At 47.0% G+C, this 25603-nt stretch overlaps 1 protein-coding gene across 1 annotated transcript in view; it reads left to right on the forward strand.

Annotated features, from left to right (window-relative positions):
* Positions 1 to 25268, forward strand: part of LOC147640330 (RNA-binding KH domain-containing protein PEPPER-like) — a 79119-nt gene extending 53851 nt beyond the window's left edge. Inside the window, exons 4-7 of the mRNA XM_086779275.1 lie at positions 24079 to 24137; positions 24218 to 24512; positions 24614 to 24676; positions 24760 to 25268. Of these exons, the coding sequence (XP_086635401.1) occupies positions 24079 to 24137; positions 24218 to 24512; positions 24614 to 24676; positions 24760 to 24807 (465 nt within the window). The 3' untranslated portion in view covers positions 24808 to 25268. The remainder of the gene's footprint in view (positions 1 to 24078; positions 24138 to 24217; positions 24513 to 24613; positions 24677 to 24759) is intronic.
* The last annotated feature ends 335 nt before the right edge of the window (positions 25269 to 25603 follow it).

The raw sequence follows: 25603 nt of genomic DNA on the forward strand, positions 1-25603 counted from the left end.
TGTCACATACATGTTTAAAGTTGAAACTAGAGTTATAACTTATGAACTTATGAACGTTTAAACTTTAAACTTTAATTTTGAAAGACAAGGAGAGACTTGAGTTATGAATCATTATCATGCTTAAAGAGATTAGAGAATACAAGATAATCATGAAATGTATTGAGTACTCATGAATCTAAAATCACAAAATGGGAATCTTGAATCCTGAATCCTAACATAAATAAGGACGAAGCCCCAACATAATAACAATGAACATATGTCATACATAAAAATGAGCCACTAGTCTGTAGATACTGGAATGTGGCATACAAAATGTGACTCATGAGTCATTCATCAGAGTCAAGACTCGGACTCTGAGCTAGAATCATCCCCACCATGGTCACAGTCATGCTCATCCTCCTCACTAACACTCCAATCACTAATGCTGGCCTCTCCCTCTGGCTCGGCCTTTGCCTCTGTCTCAAGGCCCCTGCCCCTGGCTTTGTCTTTGCCCCTGCCTCTGCCTCTGCCTCTGTCTCTATCCCTACCTCTGCCCGTGCCTATGGTGCCGGTCCTCGTGCGAGTCTGATGTGCAAAAGAGGCTCTCTCTGCTGCAAGAAAAGCCCACACTTCATCTTCTTCGTCACGAGGGTGCACTAGCTCCTCCATGCGAATCTCAACCTTGAAAGTGTCGGGATTGATCTCATTGATTGCTTTCATTTTTTCCCTCTTTCGAAGAAGCTTTAGATTGGAATTGACAAAGACAAGACGCTTTAATTGTGCAAGCAACAAGCAATTTCTTTTCTTTGTGTGTATGGCCACAAACAAGCTCCAATTTCTCTCACAAGCGCCGGAGGAGCAATCTTGTGAGAGAACCCTCATAGCAATGCGCTGTAGCTCGGCACAGTCACCACCATACTTCTCCCACCAACTGATAGGTTTAAGCTGGGCATCTCGAAGACTAGCTCGTGGTGAGCCAAAATCAACATCATGCATGTCGCGAAACAGAAGAAGCTGGGTCTCGAGAAGATCTTGCGTTATTGGGTCTCTCTCCACTTTGGTGGTGTACTCTCTCCATCCCACATTTAGCTCGCGATCATGTCTCTGAGCATCTTGTCTCCAAAGTGGATGCAAGATGTGGCTAACAGCATGAATTTTAACGATGAAACCAATCCCATCGTGTTTGCCATATCTCCTTGATTTCATCCATCCTATTGACATAGAAGTTTAGAACAAAAGACAATAAATTAGAATCTAGAATACATTATAAGAAAAAAGACTCAAGAGTCAAAAGCAAAGAATGACTTACATCCTACAACTTGCAAGTAGCATACCTATCATCATCAAAGAGGTTGCTTGCATTGAAGGCCGCGCCCACCTTCTCCATGAACTCGTAGATGAGGCCCATGGTGCATCCCTCCGAGTCGCTAAGGCGTAGTGCTGCGATCAATGGCTCCATGAATGCTACAATGCACTCCGCATCATGTCAAAAGACTGCCTCATAGATGAGATCCTCAAATCTTTTGCCCTTTTCGGTGCGGCTACCATCCCATGAAATCCATCTGTCGTCCGTAATCATACGCCGCAAACCACGTCGACATTTTACCAATTTTTGGAGGACAATGAAGAGGTAGGCAAAGCGGGTACTTGAAGGCTTTGCGAGCTCCGTCTCACAATTTGCCCGATAGATACCAAGAGCTCGTTGCTTTCTCGTCACATAGTTTACCATAAACTCTGCCTTCTTCACCACATCCGCCACCCATGGTATGGCTCCCACATCTTCAATCAGAAGATCAATCGAATGCGAAGCACACAAGGAACCCAACTGATTTGTGGATAGTCTCTCTCCACTAGTGCGCCGGCAGCCTTGCAATTGGATGCATTATCTGTGACTACCGCAACCACATTCTCGCTTTCCACTTGTTCTATTGCTGCCTTTAGATGCCCATAGATAAATTCAGCTGTATGTGCCTCCCCGGAGCCATCTATGGTAGTCAAGAACATGGTGCCGAGACAACAAGAGACAAGGATATTTAAGAGAGGGCGGCGTTTGGTGTCTGACCACCCGTCACACATAATAGTACACCCATACCTTGCCCATGCCGCCTGTATTGGTGCTAGCTCCTTCTCAATGTCCATGACCTCTGCCTTCAATTCTTTGGTGCGAAGAATCTCATATGATGGAGGCTTGAATGCGGGCCCCGCATCCGCCACCGCACTAAGCATGTGTAGAAAAGCCGGCTTGCGAGCATGGTCAAAGGGCACTTTGCACTCGAAGAAGTATTGCCGAACTCTTCGTCTTGCATTCTCATGCTTGATTTTGGCCCAACTTTGTTGAAGAGACTTCTTTGGCACATTTGGAGGTGGAGGGCTTGTTGTGAAAGATGGATGTGCACCACCGCTATGTGGATGAGAAGAGGCTGGAGCTCGAGAAGAACCGACAACTGATGATGCAGGAACATCCCGTTGTGGTGAAGTCTGGGAGGAATCTATGATGGAAGGTGCCGTACCTTGAACCTGAACTCGGGCTCTCTTTCTGGCACGAACAACACTTGGATCTTCACCCAATTTCTGAATGACATCGTCGGGAATGTCGTTGGGACACACATCAATTCCCTGGCCAGTAATGTGGAGAAGGTGAGCTACACGCGGTGCACTGCTGGTGTAGACAATGTTGCAATGCTTGCACCGCCAATTTTTGTCAGCCTTGTTCTCGATCACTTCATCCCATACCGGTAATTTCTCTCTCCCCATGTAGCATCTCACACGAGTGCCGCCGCCCGCGTAGCCTGTAGGTAGTAATAAGTATGCGTGTGTGAGTGTGTGTGTAGATAGTATGTAATATGTATTGAGACGAGAGAGAGAGAGAGAGAGAGAGAGAGAGAGAGAGAGAGAGAGAGTATGTAAGAGTCAAGACTCAAGACAGAGAGAATCTTCAATCGAGAGAGAGAGAGAGAGAGAGAGAGAGAGAGAGAGAGAGAGAGAGAGAGTATGTACTATGTAACTTGTAAGACAGAGAGAGAGAGAGCTTCGCGAGAAACATGTACACAAGAGAGAGAGAGAGGGTGGAGGAGAGAGAGAAGAGATGAGAGAGGAGATGAGAGAGAAAGAGAATATATAAGAGAGAGAGAGAGAAAGAGAGTATATAAGAGAGAGAGAGAGAGAGAGCTTCGCGAGAAATGTGTGCACAAGAGAGAGAGAGAGAGAGAGAGAGAGAGAGGGAGGGAGAAGGGGAGAGAGAGGAGATGAGAGAGAGAGGGGGTGAAGGAGAGAGAGAGTACCGTGTGAGGTTGGGTGTGCAGGTTCGGGAAGCAACAGAGGGCACGCGGATCAAAAAAAGCCCAGGCGTAACGTTAAACGTTAGCCTGGCAAATTTTTTAATTAAAAAAAAAACCTCACGTTTTTTTTCAAAAGGACGTTTTTTATCCTAAAAAACGTCCCATTGAGTATTTTTTATAAAAAACGCGTTTTATAGCTGCTATGCTCCCATGTAGCGTCCTTCTCAACACGATCCTTCCACTTGATCTTGTATTTCGTGATAAACGTATTACGCAATCTTCTTTCACGAAATCCAAGAATCTTTTCAGGTTTGTGTGGAACAAATGTCATGTCCTCGACATCTATGATTTCTTGAGGAGTAACTAACTGGTCAGTTCCACCCAGTACTTCCTTAAGTCTACTGACATGAAATACAGGATGAACTTTCACATGAGAAGGCAAATCCAATTCATATGCAACTAAACCAATCCGTCGTGTAATACGAAATGGTCCACAGTATCTAGGGGATAATTTCAAAGATCGACCTGTCTGTAAAGTCTCAGAATCTTTCGGAACTCGCAATTACACCATCGTTTCTTCAGAGAACTCTCTGGGTGAACGATGTCTATTAGAATAAAATCTGTGTCGGTCTTGAGCACTTCTAATAGATTCCTTCGCAACTTGTAACATTTCTTGCATATCTTGCAAAAAATTACGTGCTGCATCATGCTGAAGTACTAAGAATCCTACTATAAAAGGTGATCTAGGTTGAAAACTATACATATGCATGAAAGGACTAAAACCTGTACTCGTATGTTGAGTACTGTTATATGCAAATTCTAACATAGGAAGATAATCCTCCCATGAACTCTGTCTTTTGGATACATATGTCCGAAGCATATCCTCCAAAATCTGATTCACTCTTTCAGTCTGGCCATGAGATTGAGGATGATCTGAGGAACTCAAATTCAAAGTTGTTTCCAACTTCTCAAAAACAACTTTACAAAAATCACTCGTAAACTTAGAGTCCCTATCACTGACTATGTCCTGCGGTAACCCGTACGGAATAGTAAACCATTCCGAATCATCCACTGGCCTCCTGCAGCCTGAATGGTAGGCTGTTCAGTCATCGAGTCTTGGTCAATCAATGAGCTCCCATCTTGGATCTTCTGCCAAAATGGACCAAAATAACTATCAGTCCTGCAAAGCCCTCTCAATGACTGAAATAAGTCAGTAGAAATCTCGGTGAACGACAAAGTATTCACCTCTCTAATTCGACTAAGCGCATCGGCAACACTATTCATGGACCCTTTCCGATAACGAATCTCAAAATCAAAATGTAGCATTAACTCAGCCCAACGAGCTTTCCTTCCTCTCAATTCATCCGCATCACACACATACTTGATTGACTGATGATCAGTCAATACCACAAACTTGGAGCCATAAAAATAATAATCTCCAAACCTTGAGAGCATGAATCACAGCATAAAGCTCTTTTTCAAGGGTTGGCCAACTAGATGGAGTGTCGTCTAGCTTTTTACTTTCAAAAGCAACAGGTCTACCATCTTGAAATAGAGCAGCCCCGATGTCATAGTCACTGGCATCAGTTTTAAGAATATAAGGCCGACTAGGATAAGGCAATGCTAAGATAGGTGCTTCGTTGACTTTATCTTTCAAAAGTCTGAAGGCCATATTCAAATCGTTATTCCAAGTGATAGGCTGATTTGACTTATATCCACGACCTTTCAACAAGTCGGTCATCGGTAGTGTGAGCTGACAGTACTCCCGCACAGATTTCCGAAGAAAAACAACAAAACCGAGAAAAGAACGAAGTTGTTTCACTGTTCTTGGTATAGGCCAGTCCAGAACCTTCTGAACTCGGTCATAGTCAATGCTGAATTCATCTCTAGTGATCTTGTGTCCCAAGTAAATGATGTCTGTCATAAAAAACTCACATTTACTTAATTTAGCATATAGTTGATTGTGTCTTAAAATAGATAAGACAATTGTGAGGTGTCTAACATGATCCTCAAGAGTACGACTATATATCAAAATATCATCCAGGAACACCACCATAAATTTTCCCAAATGTTCACGAAAAAGATCGTTCATCATTTGCTGGAAAGTGGCTGGAGCATTGGTTAACCCAAAAGGTAATACGAGAAACTCACAATGGCCATACCTAGTCCGAAAGGCGGTTCTTTTGACATGCCTTTCATGAATACGTATCTGGTGATAGCCAGCACGTAAATCTATCTTCGTGAAATATTTCGCTCCTACTAACCGATCAATCAGGTCATCTGATCTAGGGAGAGGATAACGGTTCTTAATTGTCAGCTTGTTCAATCTCTTGTAATCTATACACATTCTCCAGGTGTTGTCCTTCTTTCTTAATTGTCAGCTTGTTCAATCTCTTGTAATCTATACACATTCTCCAGGTATTGTCCTTCTTTCTTAATTGTCAGCTTGTTCTTAATTGTCAGCTTGTTCAATCTCTTGTAATCTATACACATTCTCCAGGTGTTGTCCTTCTTTCTTCTAAGCAACACAGGTGCACCCCAAGGTGATTTACTTGGACGGATCTGGCCCATCCTCAAATAATCTTTGAGTTGTTTAGCCAACTCATCTTCCTCAGCCTGGCTCATCCTATAAGGTGGAATACTGACAGGATGAGCACCAGGGATTAAGTCAATACGATGATCTACTGCCCTTTCAGGTAGTAAACGCGATGGCAGTTCCTTAGGAAATACATCTTAAACGAATCAAGTATCTTGTGTAATTCTTTGCTTCAAATACACTTAATTCATTGACATCCATGGAAGGCATGAGAAATGAAGAAAGTGGAATCAATACACAATGGAAAGCGATATACAAAGAAGAATCCATTATATTCCCAAAATCAACTGTATTTACAAGAGGTCCCTGAGAGGGATGTATACAATCACCTAAAATACTATACTGGGTGTTCCTATGCTGAAAAGAAAAAATATGACTAGACCAATCTATCTGGACTTGAAGAGTCTTAAACCACTCAATCCCTAATAACAAGTCTACATGTTCTAGGTGCATAATGTAGCATTCCAGAGTACCTTTGTAGTCCTGAATCCGGATTGGTAGCATCTCCACCTTTTGATCCCATACTTGCCAACCCGCAGGTAGGTGTACCTCATTAGATATGATCGTTGGGTGTCGAATCAAGACTCAATTTCTGCACAAGTTTGTAGTTAACAAAATTGTGTGAGCTGCCAGGGTCTAGAAGAATGTGGATTCTATGGCCATTCACTTCTCCATAAATTCAGAGAAGGTCATGCAAGCCAAAAACTTTAGAGTTGAACAGACAATCAGAACATGTACTAGGGCGAGAAAGTACAGTAACTGACATACCTGTCAAAGACAATTGGTTAGTTGTCTTTGGCTTGGGTCCTGCATTGGTCTTTCCACCCTTTTGCTTCGGGCACTCGATACGCATGTGTCCTTTTTCTTCATAGATAAAACAATGTCCCTCCTTCTTGAGCTTCAAAGCCTTAAGGAGTCGTTTCTTCTTCGCTGGTGTCGAACTTGAATTCTTTGAAGATTGGTCCGAAGACTTTCCTTCAGTCGTGCTAGCCATTGGTGCGGAGAACTTTCTTTTGTGCTTGTTCTCTTGCTCGGTAACAGATTTAGCCTTGGAAGAGACCATTGTATCATCATAGATACGAGTTGAATGAATGGCCTCGTCCAAAGTTTTGCATTTGTTATTTTTAACCTGTAAACGGTATGAGTCGGGTAAACCAGCTACGAAGAATCCTAAAAGAGTAGTGGGATCCATCTTTGTAGCTTTCATCTGCAAGTCCCTAAACTTCTGGATATAGGTCCAAATGATAGTTACTTTATCATAATCCTATTACAAAGTCTTATTCTTTTAGAAAATATTAAAAATTATCAGTAATAGCAGCAGAGCTATGGTAAAATTTTTAAAAATTAACACATAAATCATTTTTATGCATAATGTGAAAAGACGACTTCCTACCATATTCTAGGATTAGTCATCCTATGTTAAATGAATAATTCTCATCATATCCATGGAAATTTATTTTTTAATGTGTATGCATAAATAGTTAATTATTAGAGAAAAGGTGAAATTTTTTGTAATTTTATTTTTATGATAAAAGAGAAATTCCCATGATAATGGAGATCCATGTATTCCAATGGAGAAAGAGAAAATTTGGAATACTAAAATAATGGATATTTTATTTAAAATTAAAGAAGAATTTTAGATAAATTATTTTTAAGCATGAAAAATTTAAATGATGAAAGAGGAATTTCCATCATAATTGGAATTCAATCATTTAAATAGAAAAAGTGGAATTCTTGTCCTATTAGACCTAATAAGTGAGGTGTTGCGAGGTCATGGTCAAAGCGGTAAACCGGGCAACATCATAATCATCCCCTTTCTTGAGGAATTCCTTCTTGAAGACGTCTTTGAATTGTGTCCAAGTCGTTGGCTTAGGGTTGAGTTCCTTCCACCAAAGCAAAGCTTTACCTGAGAGGAAACCTGCTGCTAATTGGATCTTTTTTCCATCATCATATGGATGAAATTGAAAATGGACTCGCCACTTATGTAGCCAAGTGTCCACGATCTCCTTGGTACGTTGCTTTTGCTCGCCCCCAAACTATTCCGGAGTAATGTTGGGGCCTAAAGCAGAGGCCAAGGTATCCATACCCGAAAGAGTAGATAGGGTAGTTGTCAAAAGAGAGATGGAGTTCTGCAAAGCTTGCATCTGGGTGGCGATTTGTGCCTGACGTTCCGAAGAAGAAGCTTCGAGAGCTACTTTGAACTCTTGGAAATCAAATTTGGACACATAATCGCCAAAAAGATCGGCATCGGTATCTTCCGTAGCCTGCAAGCCTTCACGTTCGACAAGGGGCTTCGACATCGTGAGGAGGGCAAGTGGAGAGAAAATTCGATCTTGCACAAGAAAAGTACTAGAGAACTTGAGAGATGTGTGGCAAGAAGCCCACTTAAGGGGTTTATATAATCTTCTCCAAAAGCAACTTGAGCTTTTGCTTTTGTGTTTATATATATATATATATATATATATATATGGATATATATATATATTCTGTTTTCTAAAAAAAAAACACCTTTAAACCTTAGGGTGGGTCTTTAAACTCTCTTTAAAAAAAAGTTTAATCTAAAAAAAACGAAAGCAGCCCAAATCGGCGTTCGATTGCTTTTATTGTTTTTTTTCTCTCCCCCCTCCTGGATTTAGCGCCGCCGGCCTGCCATGTTGTCATCGTCTGCCTGGTTGCCGTCGCATGCTCTGCTGCCGGGTGTCCATGGCCGCCTGCGCCAGCTTGCCTGCATAGGAGTGGCCCCTATGTAGGCCTAGCCACACGCCGGTGTAGGCCTGGGCGCCTGCCAGCCTGGCCTGAGCGCCTGTCTGCGTAGGCATGGATGCCTGCCTGTGTAGGCCTGGCTGCCTACGCGCCTGCGCCTACAACAACCGACAGCAATGATTGTACCTGGCCAATAGTACGCGTAACGCGACCAGCACCCAGCTGCACATACAATCAGCCAACGTCTTTTCTCGCTCTCTCTCTCTTTCTCTTACAAACAGCCAACAAGCTTTTGCTTGTTTTTCTCTCTTCAAACTGTTCAAACAGTTGAAAACATCTAAGCCCTACTTCTTGCAAAGCAAACAACCCCTTCTAGACCACTTTCTTCATCATCACGGGTCTCTTCGATGAAAAAATAACATACTATCTGAAAAAACAGCAGTATGCATAAACAAAACATCAAGCTTCTTGAACACATACCTATCTTCGACCTCATCTTCTCTACCTACCGACTTGCTCGTTCATGAGGCATGCTCTAATACCACTGTCAAATCCCCATAGGATCTCCTCGTAGAATGCTCTTGGTACGAGACTCGAAACCTGCAAACAAACCAAACAAACAAGAAGGGGGTGCAGGCTTGACTCACCTCCCAACCACGATAGCCGTGGGCAAGCCCACAGACTTGGCTATCCCCACCGAGCCACGAGCTGAGCTAACTAGATGGACGTACCGACCAATCTCTACCTCGTGACGTCCCATACCGCAATGAAGCTACCCTCGTGGGCCTCGAGACTGCCGTCGGCCTCGGTTGCATGAAGCAGGTGCATGTCTGCACTAGATCCAGGCTCTAGACCATAGAGCTCTCACAAATCACGTGAGACTCTATATCACTAATGACTAACCTTGGCCACCCTTTTATAGGCTCTTGGCCGGTCATCGCACTTGGCGCCCGCCCGTCCATACTTGGGTGCCCGCCCGTTAGTCTATCCCTAACTCAGCTCGTCGATCAGCTTGCCTAGCTTCAAGCTTCCCCAAACCTCGAAGCTAGTCTTGTGTGCGTGTAGCACACGGTAGATACACACTGTGCACATGACAAGGATATCCATCATCGGAGAGGGAGCTAGGAAAGATCCGAGCTCCGCCATGGCAAAGCGAGGTCGTCCAATACTACCTCCGTAGCGCTCTGCTACCGTGCTAGAATCACATCAGTTTGGGTTTGATGTGGGTGTGGTGGTCTAGGGCCTGGTGGACGTGGTCTCCTTGCCGCTCTGAGCTCAGTGGGCCTCGAAATAGTGAGTCCCTTTTTCAGTCTCTGATGCTGTCGAGGGAGGGAGGGAGGGAGGGAGGGAGGGGGCGGGGGGGGGGGGGGAGTGTCTCCTCTTGATGTCTAAAGAAGCTGGTGATCTGAGACTGAGCAGAGCTCGGTCGTGGAACCTGTGCCTATAGTAGACTCTCTCTGTCTCCGAAGCTCCATGAGGAAGTAGCCCAAACATCTCTGATCCTAATAGTCCATCACTCGACTGAGGGTACCAAAACCCTCTTTGAAAAGGCAATGGTATCTTCCTCTAATCTCATAGTAGACAGGGCATCTACATACATAATGCTCCTCGGACCACCTTTGTGCGGCACCATCTATATAATCTGGCCTCCCTAGGTACTCTTGCTGTTCGTCCTGTGTCAATCTTGAGTGTGCGATGATACTCTGAGCTGGTCAGTGGTGACCCGCATCGCATGTGACATAAAAATATCCATCCTCTGTGAGCTGCAAGAAGTGCTGTCGGTAGTGCTCCATCGTGGTGGGCAAGCCCACCGAGGTCCATGTCTCGTATGTAGGTGTATGAGGTCAGATCTCAAAACCCGATTCTTGTCCACCTGGGATAGCCTGGTGTAAGGGGAAATCGGGTCATACTGGAAGGGGGGTAGGCTGTCCATCTAAAGCCCGTGTCCATCTAGCCAAGAAGTCACTGTCGCATACCAAGAGGGATGTCCACCCTGTGAGGTAATCCTCTGTGAAGACTCGAGGGCGTGACGAGGTAGTCTGTCTGGGTCCATGTGTCTGACTCTCTGTATAAAGGTGATGGTCTGAAAGAGGGCCTCCACTACCATGGGGGATGCAACAGACTCCGCACGTATAATCGAGTGTGGAACTGATGGTTTGCTGCGTTTCAACCATGATAGCACGAGGATCAAAGGTCGCTCAGTCCGTTGCCAATCTGCTGAAGAGAGACGAGGTGCCCATATGTGTCACATGCACTCTACACTCAGTGCATGGTGACAAACTGGCTCATCATCAGCAGTGCAACAGTTGTACAGTATTAGAACCTAGTAGGATGATATTTGTCGTACGCCGTGACCCCATTGTACATCCTCAGTCCAAGATAAGTCAGGCATGAGCTACGTAGGTCATTCCTCAGCCTTAGCGGGTCAGTCAGTCAGTCAAGTCCCTTAACCCACTTGGAGAGAATCATTCATGCATGTAGAGTCAGTAGAAGCCTTAGGGTTTGCATCAGAAAGCACTTTGCATCCTGCATAATATGCATTCATATGCCTGTGCATCATTTAGAACATCCCAGAAGCCTTAGGGAATTTACTAGGATTTATCTGGTATTTTTTCCATATTTTATGGTATTTATTTAGCATTTATTGTCATTTATAAATATAAACTTTATTAAATAAATGACCAATCAACTTGACCAGCCTCTAGTTAGTATAAATAGGCTTGCATAGGGCTTAGTTTCTCATTCAGTCTTCAGTGTGCTAAGAGCTTTCCTCCTCAGCCCTAGGAGTTCCCTTGCCTTCAGCACTAGACTAGTCTCATCCAGCCCTTGGAGTGCTTGAGTTTGCTTCAGCCAACCTTGGTTCTCCAACGCATGCAGTTCAGCAGTTCCTACAGCCATAAGCGCAGCCATATAGTACCTTTACAGCCCCAAATCAGCATATACACTTGCGTTTTTTTGCATGTGAACCAGCCGCCTGCAGTTCAGTTCCCTACAGGCTGCGCTTACAGATCTTCAGCCCCTTCAAGTCTGCGTTTCTGTCGAGCAGCAGCCTCTGCAGCTTGCGTTTCAGTCCAGCATCAGTCCTACGCCAGAAAACAGCTCTACAGCCCTGCGTTTGCAGATTTCCAGCAGTTCTTCCATGCGTTTTTCAGTCCTACAGCAGTTTACATCAGTAACCAGCCTTCAGTACATCATCCAGGCATACACCAGCCCTCTGGTAAAGGTAACCAAGCATTCATAAGCATTTACAGCATTCTAACATAGCTTAGAACAGTCCACCATCTCCTTTTCTTAGCCTTAGGTGTGCAGCCCTTCCTCATGTCCTTGGGAGGAGTGCATAGGCTCAAGATCAGTTCATCGAGGTGTTTCTACAGCCGTGTACAGTTCAGCCAGGCTTTCGATCCTCCGAGATCTTGCGTTTGGCTTATCTACAGTCCACAGTCATTCTCTCTAAAGAATTAAAGCAAATACTATCTCGTTATCGGGATAGGGGGCCCTTGAGTGGGTAGTTCGGGACTCAATCTGGTGTACAGTTCTCATATATCTCTCTCTCATCTCTTTAAAGCTTGAAGTATTGAAATGGATTGCTAAACTCTCGAAACTCAGGATACAGAAGACGGTGTGAGCATTTGTGTGACAGGATCTTCCAATACAAAGACTTCCGCTGCATATCACAATACGGGAGAAGCATACATCATCGCTGGTGCGACCAAGGTGTCAAAGAGTTACCCCTTGGTACGGGGTTCCTGAAAATGAGACTGATGGCACTGTCTGTCAATTAATGCTAAGGCAGCATACCCTCTGGTCAATTTGTCCTACGATGCTTGCCTCATGGAAAATCGTGCTCCTGTACTCATGAAGGTAATCCCCAAATACACATAAGAGCTTGTCATCTCGGCTCGATTGTTCCTGAAAGTAATCAGTCTGTCTTGCATCACCCTCGGTGAGGTATGGAATATCATCACCTTGGTTTTCCCAAGGTTCATTGTGAGTCCCCTCTGCGTAGGAAAGTCCTCTAATGCATGTGTCGCTGTAATCCCTCTTGTGAGTCGGCCAACAATACAATATCATGTGCATATAGCATTAAAGCCACAATGAAGCCGTGTAGAGAAGCCCTCCCCTGTCAATGAACTCAAAGATCTCGTCAATGTATAATCCAAACAAAGTCGAGGAAAGCTCAAGAGAGGGTATTGCACAGTTCAATGATGATTAGATTTATATATATATTTTTTTCGTAATGGAAGATATATTACCAAAAATTACTTTACAAATGGCCACATGGCCGCTAGGTGATGTACTAGCTTTCCCTCATTAATTACTCCGAACCACAGGTGCAGCTCTGAGTACCCTCATCCAATATATAGCCGTGTCATTCTCCACCAAATGAGTTGACCGCAAGGAAGAGACTTACCACAATAGTAGCCCTTTTATATGACCTATGTGAGCTGTAAAACCAACTTTTACATCAAATATGAAGGCATTCCTAGTTAACCAGATATACCACAAACGTGTCCACCTGAAAAAATGAAAGAAAATTGAATGTTTTGGGTTATCCGGCCCATTCGGAATCTTGCCAAAATTCCAGTCTTTTACCTTTACGGGTCTATCTATCAACGGAATCCATACACGAGAAAGGAAATCCCACACCTTCTTTGCCACCGGACATGAAATGAAAAGATGCGAGCATGTAGTACAAAACACACAATTACCAGAAGCAATCCGCTACTTTCGCAATTGGTCCCCCAATGGTAGGTCTCCAACTAGCATGCGCCATAGGAACACCTTCCGTTGATATGGAATCTTAAACCACTAGCCCTGTAAGATTACTTCCTTTCACCAGGCCCTACTTTTCGTGATGTTCCATATCCTATTAGCCTTCTCAGTGATCCAACGCTTATCTTCCACCATCATATGGTACACTTGATTTGTTGGTGTAAGTCCTGCTCTCACCTTCTTCCATAACTATACATATCCACGTGGAACCCGAAAATATTAACGGATTTTCTGAAAAGACAATAAGCTTCACTCAGTACAATGCTTTATAGTCTTAGAGGCTCATCTGAATGATATCATTGCTTATGTCAGATAGATATATATCTAGATATTATTCTAACCACTCTAAGAGTAGGTTCACACACTTACCCCCACATATAAGTGAGTGTTCACACACATACAACTTCCAATATCCAACAAATCCCCCTTTGGAGTGAAGGTGAAGATGCTTGAAATAACTTTCATTAGTCATCTCTAAATTGCAACGCGTGATACAAAAGATCACAGCGTGCCAATACATGAAACTCTCTTGTGAGGCTTGATATAAGAGCTTGACTTCACGAGTGTGCCTATATCAGTTCGCCAAAGAAGTGCCCTCTAAACCTAACTAGGGATATGTTGAAAACAAGGAGCCTTTTATAGAAAACAAGGCTAAAAAAGATGAAAAACACACACAAGATTATTTATCAAATTTTGGGAGACATCTCAGGCAGAGAACCCTTGACGCATACATAATAGGAATTGAGAAAGCCCAATCATAATCTTACTCTTCAAGAGAAAGACAGTCATAATTGTGAGAGCTTTCTCTAGTGCTGTGGATGTCTCTAGTATATCCTCGTCTTCTTCTTCTTCTACCAGATTCGCATGATCTTCAACTTGCTCCTTGGCCCTCCGATCGAAGCACATGTCTTTGGAGTGTAACTCGGAGAGGAATGGGCTCACAGGGGTTTCTCAAAACACTTGACCATTAATGCAATTAAACACTTAATTGGCACGTTTGACACCACATAGAGGCCAGAATGGGCCGACTCGCCCTGTTGGAGTATTCTATTACCCAAGGAAAAAATATCATGTACAAGTTTTGAGGGAGCACATGCCCCATATTTTTTTTTTCCGAGAAAAGATCCTTTCATTAGTTATATAAAAACGCCCGTAGGGCTACAAAAGATCGTTCCTGCTCCTAAGAAAGATAGAGCAGCGAATACATCATGGCAGCTCGGGAGACTCTCCCTAGGTGCTGCAAAATACAAGCATCAGTATAAAGAACTGAGCGGCTAAATCATACAATGGGGGGGGGGGAGAGCCAAACAGGTGGCCTGTAGTGCTAACGGGGGGATCCCGTGTGTAGGGTGTAGAAAGAGCCACAGCGCCAAGTGGTGTGAAAGGCCTGGCGCCGTAAGATCGCCTCATCCGAGTCTCCCCGGATGCGGTCGTACTGTCCTCGTCGCAGGGTGTGGATCAACTCCTGCCAAATCCCCCGTATAGTCTCTGCTGGTGGCTCCAATCTCCCCTCAAAGGCCGTGAAGCACCGGGCCCTCCAGGTGAACCAGATGGTGAGGCTGCTGAGGAGCTCCCATCGTAAATCCCTCTGCTGTGTCCAGCTGGCGGACGAGAAATCCGGTGCCGGAACCAGGCGAGGCTGGCCCCTAATAAATCTGATGGCCTGACTGCCCTCCTCCATCTCATAGCCCATAGCAGGCCTGACGAAGTCGACCAAGCAGCGGCACCCCACGTAAACATACCCTCTGGAGAGAGGGGGGCCAGAATACGCAGCATCCGCAGCCAAATCTGCTGTGCCTGAGGGCAGTCCCAAAGGCAATGTCTCTGTGTCTCCATAGGGTGGCCGCATCGGACGCAAGCCGCCGGAAGACCGCTGTAAACAAGCCAAGTGCCAACTGCTGAGCCCCTGTGGGCGACCAGCCACTGAAAAGCCGAGATCCTGCGGGCCTGCCGACTAGCCCAGAGCCGAGCCCAGAAATCCTCCAGGAAATCCTGTGAGAGTCCCTGTAGACGCCAATGCCCCGCTGCCACTGGAGAAACCGTCCTCCTCGCCGTCAAAATATGCCGTCCCAGCCGAACAGTATACTGGAAAAAGGTGATCTCTGTGGCCTCAAGGGATGCATAAGGATCATGCCACTCGTACTCCCCGGGGTCCCACTGTAGCCGGGCCAAGGGGCGCGCTGCATATGCCCAAATGCGCCAATCCGGGAGCACATCAGCAGGGTCGGGGTCAATATGCCACTACCCGAATCCTCTGAAAGGTGCACTCTGCAACCAAAGGCGACTTCACCTCCACTCTCTGGAGTCTGCCCTCATCCTGAATCTCATAGTAGAGGCATCTGCCATCCTCAGTGCTAGCTCTGACAGCAATCAGGATCTCCAACTGTGTAAAGGCTCCCATCCACCGTGGGGCCACTGGCTCGAGAGGCGTGAACCACTCCTCTGTGAGTGCCTCCTGTATATCATCCCTCATAATCAACCCCCCTCTGAAGTGACTCAGCCTCTCCACCTGGATCTCCTCTGGTAGACTGCAGAAAGCCTGCCAGTCTCCAAAACTACGAGCTGGGCCTGCCGCTAAAGGTCCCCAGGCTAGACGAGGCCGAGAACCCAGCATATGACCCTGCTCCGTGCGAACCGCTGGGCTCCAGATGAGCGGCTGTCTAGCCCGCTCCTCAACACAAGAAGGAGGCCGCTGAGAGAGCCCCGGTCTCAGCAGCTCCCAAGCTCTCAGGATACTCAAAGCAAATCTGTCCTCCCATCCTCTACTGAGGCCTGTCCTCCTCATCTCTATGAAGATCCAGCGAATCTCTGGTGCCCAAGTACCCCCTGCTGGGGGCGCCTGAGCCTGCAGTCGCTGCAAGAGGAGCTCTTTCCAAGGCTCAGCGCCTGGAAGCAACCCCCGAACAATAAGCTTCCCCAATAAGGCTCTACTCTGATCGATTGGATCTATAATGCCCAAACCGCCCTGAGCCAGCGGAAGTGTAATAACTGCCCATGCAACCTTTGCCCGAGCTGGCTGACCGTCCCTCCCGGACCACAGAAAGTTCCTGATCAGCCTCTGTACCTGGCTGATGCAAGAGCTCGAGAAAATCCAGCAAGACGTAATGTACCACATGGTCGCTAATAACACCTGATTTGCCACCACCACCCTCCCAGCCAAGGATAGTCGAGCTGTACTCCAATACAATAGCTTCTTCCGAATGCTCAGAAGAAGCGGGGCAATCTGCTGCTCAAGTGACAAATCTAGGCCAATCTGGCATCCCAAATACCGCACTGCTGTGCCTGGAGGAATCCATCTAAAACCGGGGTCCGAACTCCATGCCGGAGTGGGAGCGCTACTGATCCAAAAGGCCACTGTCTTACGCCAATTGATCAGTGCTCCCGAAACTGCACTAAAAACCTGGAGCGACTGCTCAGCCCGAATAAGATTGGCCTCATGGCCATGCAAAAATAAGCCCGTGTCGTCTGCAAACTCAGCATCAAGCAGGTCCTCCCCCCGGACTGGGAGCTGCAGTCCTCGCAAACCAACCTCTTCTGCCGTCAAATACATACTCATAGCCTCCGCAAAGAAGAGAAAAAGGAAAGGGGCGAGAGGACACCCCTGACGGACTGATCTGGTCAGCTCAAAACTCGGCCCCCGTCCTCCTGCAATCAGCACCTGGCTGCGAGCTGTGGAATACAGAGCTGCCACCCCTCTGATCCATCCTGGCTCAAAGCCCAGGCGAAGCATAGTGCCCTCTAAGAAACCCCAATCAACTCTATCGTATGCCTTCTCAAAATCGAGAAGCATCACGACCAAGTCCTCGCCAAGAAATCTAGCTCGGGCCGTCGCCTCCCAGAAAGTAAAGATGTTGTCAAGGGTACTGTGCTCCTTGACAAATCCTGTCTGAGTGGCATGAATCAACTCCCCCAGGAAGGGCTGGATCCTCAAGCTCAAGGCCTTTGCTAAGACCTTGTAGACAGTATTGAGGATCGTAATAGGCCTCCAATGCCGAATGTCATCTGATACTCCCTCCCCCTTGGGGATAAGATAGATCAAGCCCTCTGAAAAGCTCTGCGGCATCACCCCAGTGTCCAAAACATGCTGAAAGCCCCTGCGGAGGCCTGGCCCCAAAAGGTCCCAATAGCGCATAAAAAAGGCCGGCGTCAGTCCGTCCTCCCCTGGGCAACTATGTCGCGGCAGGACCCTCAAGGCCTCGGCAAGCTCAATCTCTGACAGAGGCGCGCCTAGAACTGTACGCATATGGTCTGTGACCCTCCTCTGCACATGGGCCCACACAGTCTGTCTGCAAACATCTCGATCCTCAGTGGCTGGCTCCGCTGAAAGCAGGTCACTATAAAATGCAGTAGCAATGGCTCTGATCTCCCCGAGCTCAGTAGCTACCGATCCATCCGGTCTACCAAGCTGGCGGACTCCTCCTCGCGCATGACGGGGTCCAGTGATCTCAAAAAACTCTCCAGTCACTCTATCACCAAGCTGCGTCCACTGAGAGGCCTGACGACGATAGTAAAACTCATGTCTCTGCTCCTCTACCTCTCTAACCTTCTGGCGTGCCTGGCTCAGCTGGGACGCCACCCACTCACATGCAGGCTGCTGCTCCTGAAGGCGCTGTAGCGAGGCAAGGCTGCGTCTCAGCCGTTGCTCCCGCTCGCGAATCTCTCCCAGTCGTGTCAAAGCTACAGCGTGAAGAAAAGAGCTAAGATCAATGAGTCCCTGGGCACACTGGCCCGCTGCATCCTGGTCAGAGCACTGACTATCATGCCAGATCCTCTCAATGTCCTCAGCGAGACTGGGATCTGTAAGTACCCTCTCTGGGATCCTCAACTGCAAGCTGGGCTCCCATGTCCCCTCCTCCAATGTCAGTATAACTGGCGCATGATCTGAAAATGAGGTGCCAGCGAGAATGCCGACGGAGCCCCCTCGCTCCCCTAACCAGTCGCCCACATAAAAGCGATCAATCCGTGATAGATTAGTCCCTCCCTGCCGGCGATCCGACCGAGAGAAACTAAGGCTGTCCTGAGACCGGGAGAAAGCCCCATGCTGCCATGCATCAGTGATCCTCAGTGACATGCAAAACCGGTCCCAAGCTGCAAGCTCCGTGCCGTGCACTGTAACATGATTGCCTCCCACCCTATCTGCCGGGTCCTCAAGCATGTTGAAGTCTCCCCCAACACACCAATGTGCGGCCTCTGGCAATGCATCTGTAACCTGAGTCCAGAACTCTGCTCTGGCACTAGCATGATTGGGCGCATAGATGTTGAGCACACCCAATAGCTCATCATGCATCCTCAGAATGACATACTGTGCTCTACCAGGCACAATGATCCCTCGATCCACAATGGCCTGCCGCCATACATCTGCAATAACCATGCATACTCCTCCCTGTCCACCCAAAGGACCAAACCCTGCAGACCAAAAAGTGTCCCATCTACCAGGCATCACTGAACCATATCTCCGGATCCTGCTCTCACCCAAGTGGTGCTCCTGCATCATCAAAATATCAATGCTGCCACCAACCAAGCATCTTTGAAGCTCCTGCCTCAAGCAACCTCGATAGCGTATAAAGTGTGCTCCGCCAAGGCCCTGTACATTCCATGAGATGATCCTCATGGATGCCCTGCTGAGGTGGATGCTGTCTCAGCCGTTCGGCGGGCCTTCGCAAGCGGCTTGGATGGAGAGTAGTCCCCATCCGAACGGCTGCGAATCTGCCCACCCGGTGTACTGCAAGAATTCCGGATCAGGCGCCAGTGGCTGTGGCCAATGGCGACTGCCTCCTGCTCTGACAGAGCAACCTCGTGTATACTCACATATCCAGGGTCGCGTGCCAAGTCTGCCACTATGTGCACGACCAAATGCCGAATCCCTGAGGTATCCGCACTCCCGGGATCCAAGAAAAAATGAGCCAACTCCCAAAGTCGGCCTATCACATCTGTAACCTCCAGATCGCTCATGTGATGAGAAAACTCAACTGCCTGAGTCTTCAAAGTGCTGAGAGCGAGCTCTAGAGTCCACTCCCGGTCACAAGGTCCACATAGAGGGAACGAGAAGGCCATCGCTGAGTCTAGTGCCTCCTCCCCGCGGGCCAGAGGTATCACTACATGAACTCGGATGGGTGCTGGCTCATGGGGGCCCTCTGCACCAAAAAGCCGTGTGAAGGTATAATCAAAAGCCTCCGAGCGCTGTCTAATGCCAAGGCGACTCAGCCGACTGCGGATAGATGAAATCCGTGAGGCCCTAATCGGCATAGGTCTCCTCTGTGATGCTCGAGCGAGGTCAGTGCTCAGCGCTCTCCGCACTGCAAGTGAGCGCCAGGGAACTGCCAGGGCCTCCTGGGAAGGTGAGGTGGGCGGAGGGGGAGGAGGGGGAGGCGAGGGAGGTGGAGAGGGAGCCGCTGCCGAAACCGGATCGGAGACGGGAGGAGGCGAAGGTGGAAGCGAGGCGGTGGGAGGGGACGGGGGTGGGGGGGGGTGAAGGAGGGGGTGCTGGCATCTCCTGGTCCTCAGTCGCTGCAGGGGTCTCCTCCTGAAGGGGAGCAAAGCTGTTCCTCACGGGAACCCAGTGAGGCTGAGACTGTGGCTGCTGCTGCAGCGGTCTCTGGGCGTGCTGCTGTGGCTGTCTCCCTCGGCGGCGCCCCTGTCCAGGCTGCCACTCCGAGGTCTCTGTGGCCTGAGCAGGTGTCCCGGAGGCAGCCTGCCGAGCCGAATCTGTGGGCGGGCCATCAATAGCCTGCTGCTGTGGTGAGGGTCGAGGTCTCCTGCGAGGGCAGGCCTTGGCCAGATGACCGACCTGCCTGCAAATGAAGCACTGGTTCGGGAGCCCCGAGAACTCCACTCTCTGATCTATCCACCCCCCCCCCCTATCCTAGGTAGCTGAATGACCTTAGGAAGGGAGGAGATGTCAGACACCAACACTCTGACCGAAGGTAGCCCAGCTGCTCTGGCCACCACTGAAGCTGCTGAGGGGCCCGTCTCTAGTACCGAGCCCACCAATGCTCCGAGCCTGGAGAGGAGCGGAAGATACTCCCGGCGGAGACCAGGGAAACAAACTGTAATATGGAAGAGGCGCTCTCCCTGCTCTGCCGCTGCTGGGTCAAATCCATGCTGCCAAGGTCTGAAGAAAGCCCGAGCCCCCCTGATGTCCAGACGACTCATGGCAAGGACCTTGGCAACGCTCTGGGCGGCCTCGAACTCGATCTGATAATGGCCCCGGCCCAGGAGCTGTACATCCAGGATCTTGCCCACATCTGCAAGAAGGCGAGCCTGAAGAAGATCCATGATCTCCCCTCTTGCTGGGGCGAGTGCCGACTATACGGCAGATGGTGGAATGAGCCTGAAGGCGTTCCACCTCTGCGGTGAGGCTCGCTTCCTCTTCCGGCGAAAGAGAAAGCCTGATGGGGATGTCCTCGGGGGCGGGCGAGGGGGCTGCGGATGAGTCCCTCTGAGGCGAGGCGGGAGGAGTCTCCATCAGAGTCTGAAGCTCAGGCGAAGGCGAGGCGAAAGCGGAAATCCTGCAAGAAACGGGCTGCACACAAAGAGGCGAAAAACCGGATGAAAATGAAAAAACAAAACCCCCTGGGGGTGAAAAACACAGCATGAAAGAGGAGAGAGGGGGCGAAAAAACGAAGGAGAAGCCCGGGGGGGGGGGGGGGCGAACAGGCGAAGAGGGAGGGGGGGGGGGCGAACAGACGAAGAGGCTAGGAGGGGGGAGACCAGAAGGCGAGGAGGGGGGAGGCGCAGTAGCGAGGAAGGAGGGGCTCAACGGCGAGAAGGGGGGAGGCACAGAAACGATGGCAGGCGGGGGGTGGAAGGAACGCGAGGGAGGGAAGGCGAAGGGCGCGCAGCGCAGGGTGGAGGCGGGAGCTTCAGCGAGCTACTCGTTCGAGATCTCCACATGCCCCATATTTATTCACATACAACCATGAATAGTTCATATACATGGGCTATCATCAAAAAGCCCCATGAAAATACCAAGAATATGTATATTTCGTGTGAATACCTGCCAACATAGCTTATCCAATAGTCCATAAACCCATATGGCCGAATCATAAGCCCATAAAACTGTCCATGTATCCATATGGCTGAATCATTAGCCCTAAACCCTTCCATGTACCCATATGGCTAAATCATAGGCCCATAAAGCTTTCCATAAGCCAATATGGCCGAGATACATTACCCCATGGCAATAGCAAGTGTCCAATGGCTCCCAATGGCAATATCAAGTGTCCAATTGCTGTTCATATATAACCAATCAAGAAGACAAGTGCCCAATGCCTGAAAATCATAATACAATGATTAAATACCCTTGCCTTCAATATTTCTTCACGATGGAAGTCTTCAAAATAGTCCCCAACAGTCAGTATACTTCTAGGACAGCCTGAGAGAGAGAGAGAGAGAGAGAGAGAGAGAGAGAGAGAGAGAGAAGAGCCATCATTAGGGCAGCCTGTAGCGGTGGTAGAGAGCCATACCCTTGGAGTGGAGAACACAAGAATAGAGAAGAGTTACCAACATGGTAGAAGAGGCTAGTTTGCAACAATAGAGCTTGCTCAAATGAAGAGAGAGGGCTTCAATTTATAAATTTGGGCTTCCCATGAGCTAGAATGGCATGCAAATGCTATTATGACAAGTGTAGAGCTGAGGTGACAAGTGCGAGGCGACTTGTCTCACTTTGATCCACTGTCTTACCACATGTCCCAATTTAAGAGAGAAATTCCCCCCATAAACTTCATCTCTAAAAATATCTCAACTCATAGGCATTCTGTCAAAGATGCTGCAGCAGGTCTCCCCATTTGTCTAGCTTACGGACATAACGACGCGAACGGAATTTTTGCTGGGGGTTGCCCATAAATAGTAATCTTGCTAGTTTTAGGAGTGTGATCCTTTATATTCAACCTTATTGGAAATGTATGTGAGCACCATATAGAACCATGTTTCAATACTAGATCTCTCCTAAATCTTCGGAAGCTCGCCATACATACTTTCCAATGCCCACTTACACTCCGTGTTGGTACTTTGACCACACACCTTGGAGCAAAGGTGGACTCAAGTTCACTTTACCACTTACACTCAATGTAACTCGGAGAGGAATGGGCCCGCAAGGGTTTCTCAAAACCATAGTCACAAGGAAACTCCGTTTCGGGGCCTATCGGATCGGAAACTCCGTTTCCCATGTCACCCGTTTCTCGTTTCCTTTGTGCCGTTTCTTGATGAAACTCTTAAGGTTACATACAAAATATAACTATGTTGTTTCAAAGAAGACATTTCTTATCCGTTTCCATTTCCAAGATTAAGTCGTTTCTGTTTCCGATAGCCTTGTCGTTCTTGTTCCGTTTCCCGTTTCATGTGACTATGCTCAAAACACTTCACCATTAATGCAATTAAACACTTAAATTGGCCACAACCTTAAAACATATGCTACTTAATTTCACAAAACTGTACAAGAGAGATGACACCACATAGAGGTTGAAGTGGGCTGACCCCTCTCCCTCTTTTGGAGTATTTTATTACCAAGGAGGAAAATATCATGTAGAAGTTGTGAGGGATAACAACGCCATGTCACTTCAAAAAATAATAATAATAAAATATTTTTGGGATTTTTGTTTTTTTGTGCATTGCGTTTTTGCAAATTAGGAACTTGTATTTTGATGCTTCGGGGACATCCCCCAACTTATGAAACAAGTGTCCTCAACTATTAGGTCTTGCTTTTCTCTGCTTTTTTCTTGTTGTGGACTTAGCTCTTCTCTCTCTGGCTTTTGAGACATGGTTCTTCATGCGGAATGTTCTCCTCTTCTCTTGTGCTTGGCTTTTGGGCAGCATCTTGCCCTCATGGTTTTTCCCTTCACATAAAGTGACCTTTGGTTTGATCTCTCTGGCAGATACTCCCACCCCTTGCACCTCCAGAGTTGCCCTTAGGTAGGAGTTTCCCAGTATGATTCTCTTCCTATCAAGATCAACACACACCCGTTATATGTCAGAAGACACAAACACATGTACACATGCTCGTTCTTGGGTTTAATCGAGCGTCCCTGACCCTTGATACACATACACAAATATGTTCACAAGCATAAATGAAATAAAAAAATGATGCACAAAGAGTTCCTTGGTTTTGACACCAATTTCTTGGTTTTTACACTAGTTTCTATCGGAGTCCAACTACCCATGTCAATGTCTGACTATGATAGACTAATAGTATTCATATCCATGTACTTAGTTTTGATTTCCTTCATTGATAAACAATGTCTCCATGAGACGGCTAGTCCCATGACTCCTGCACAAAAGATTTAGTGTTGTTGAGTCTCAGAGTTACTCCTTTTCGATACAACTTGGACAACAACCCTCGAGTTCTAGAATACTCAATTCCTTGCAGTGGAATATAAACCTTGAGCATTCTCCTTTTCAATACTTCTAGAACCTGTGTGAAGGGGTGTAATGATGACAGTCTTGGTGAAAAAAAGCAGTGTTTCTGCATTAAAATGATTGCATGGGATAAGGATCTTGTAGCTAGCCTGAGCATTAATATGTCATACCTGTCTGTCACAACTTTGACAACCATGGGCACCGGTGGGAGCTTCTTGATACCATGCAAGTTAGTGGAGCCTACCCAAACTGCTACCCCTTCTTGCTTTTACTCAAAAGAAAAATGTAAAAATCACGTTGATGAATATCTGATTCTATTACTAAAAATAAATAAATCAATGGCAGAGACATTAATGAAAGTTATTGACTAGGGATTTTTTTGCTTTGTACTTTCAGATCTCTGGTGAACTTCCCCAAGTCCAAGAGGCCTTAAAGTTGGTCGCTAAGAAGCTCAGGTATGCGATTTTATCAGTATGTTTACAATCGTTGCTCTGAGTGAGCCAGATTCGCTGAGCGATTTTTGAAATCTTTTCAGGGAAAACCCTCCTAAAGAATCTGTCACCTTAAAACCCTCTTACCATCAGCAGCTAATGAGGTATGCTCAAGCGGCCTACCCTGCTGGCTTTGGCATACAGTATAGTGCAAACAGCAACCTTCCAGCTGTTCATGGAAGCTTAGATTTTCAACCTGGTGGTGCTGCTGCCACAATCTCAATAATGCCTAAAGTCAGCTCGGAGATGAATGTTCCGAGTGCTTTAATGGGTGGCATCATTGGAAGGGGAGGTGCCAATATCACTCATGTTCGTTCCCTGTCTGGCTGTGCCATAAAGGTGAGTTTAATTTTTGACAAGCAAGCTGATTACTGCTGAGATGTGTATGTCTGAGGTGTGCTGTATATGTTTATTATTGAACGCAAACTTTTACTGCACAGGTCCACAGCCAAGAAGATGGCAAAACAGAACGGCGTATCACATTTGAAGGCACTGCAGAGCAGGTTGGGCTCACTCCTTTTACCACTTGCTCATATGATCCCCAGACAAACTTTACTTAAAAGTTCTTTCCGATGTTAATCTGCAGGTATCTGCAGCACAAAGTCTTGTGCAAGCATTCATGAGTGCTCAGTAATGGATTGCTCGGCGTCCCTGGTTCTAGCTAGTTATACAGCATTGGAATGGATTCTGTGTTGACACGTGAAAAACTGTGGTAGAGCCTGTGTTCCTTCGGATCAATTTACTATACGGAGTTGCGGTTTTGCTTGTGAATCTGTTGGTAAGGAGCTGGACTACCATACACGTTGTGAAGCAATCTTTTTTCATGGAGCTCTGTTTAAAGCACTGCTGCATCATGCTTTATCTGTTTCCCTTGATTGGTGCTGTATTGAGGCTTTGCGGGTTCTCCTTGATGAGTTTTCATCAGCTCCCTGGCAATAAGTGGGCTCGTTATAACACCACTCTTGAAGAACTGTGGTACCAATGGTGATGCACTGGTTTAGTAGGAACCTATGCAGCTTTGTTGCTCATGTCTCATATGCTTGTCACATTGGGTGCTTGGCTTTGTTGAAAATAGATCAAATTTTAGGTTTTTAAGTTTGTCCTCTTGGTTGTTTTCTCGCACTGTAAACTACCTATTCAAGCTGTAATAATCGAGCTGCTAGGTAGAGATGACCTACTTGTCATCAGCCTGAAGCTGAAGGCCTTGTATTTGTCAACAAGGTCTTGTATCGATGTTATGTTGGCGGTCCAGTCACAACCAACCCCTTTTCGTTTCTTTTGTTTTTGAGACATTGCAGCAAATGAGGTACTCCATAGACTGGTGTGCTCTTTCCTTTTTCTTCGATAATGCTGCTGGGCCAACAAATGCGGCGGTGAGGCTCGAGGGATATCTAGCAAGCAGTTTATGAGAACAGTGATTGACCATGGAC

This window comes from Cibotium barometz, chromosome 3 (assembly GCF_041138505.1).
Source record: "Cibotium barometz isolate CiBa-2024 chromosome 3, ASM4113850v1, whole genome shotgun sequence".
NCBI classification, from domain to species: Eukaryota; Viridiplantae; Streptophyta; class Polypodiopsida; order Cyatheales; family Cibotiaceae; genus Cibotium; species Cibotium barometz.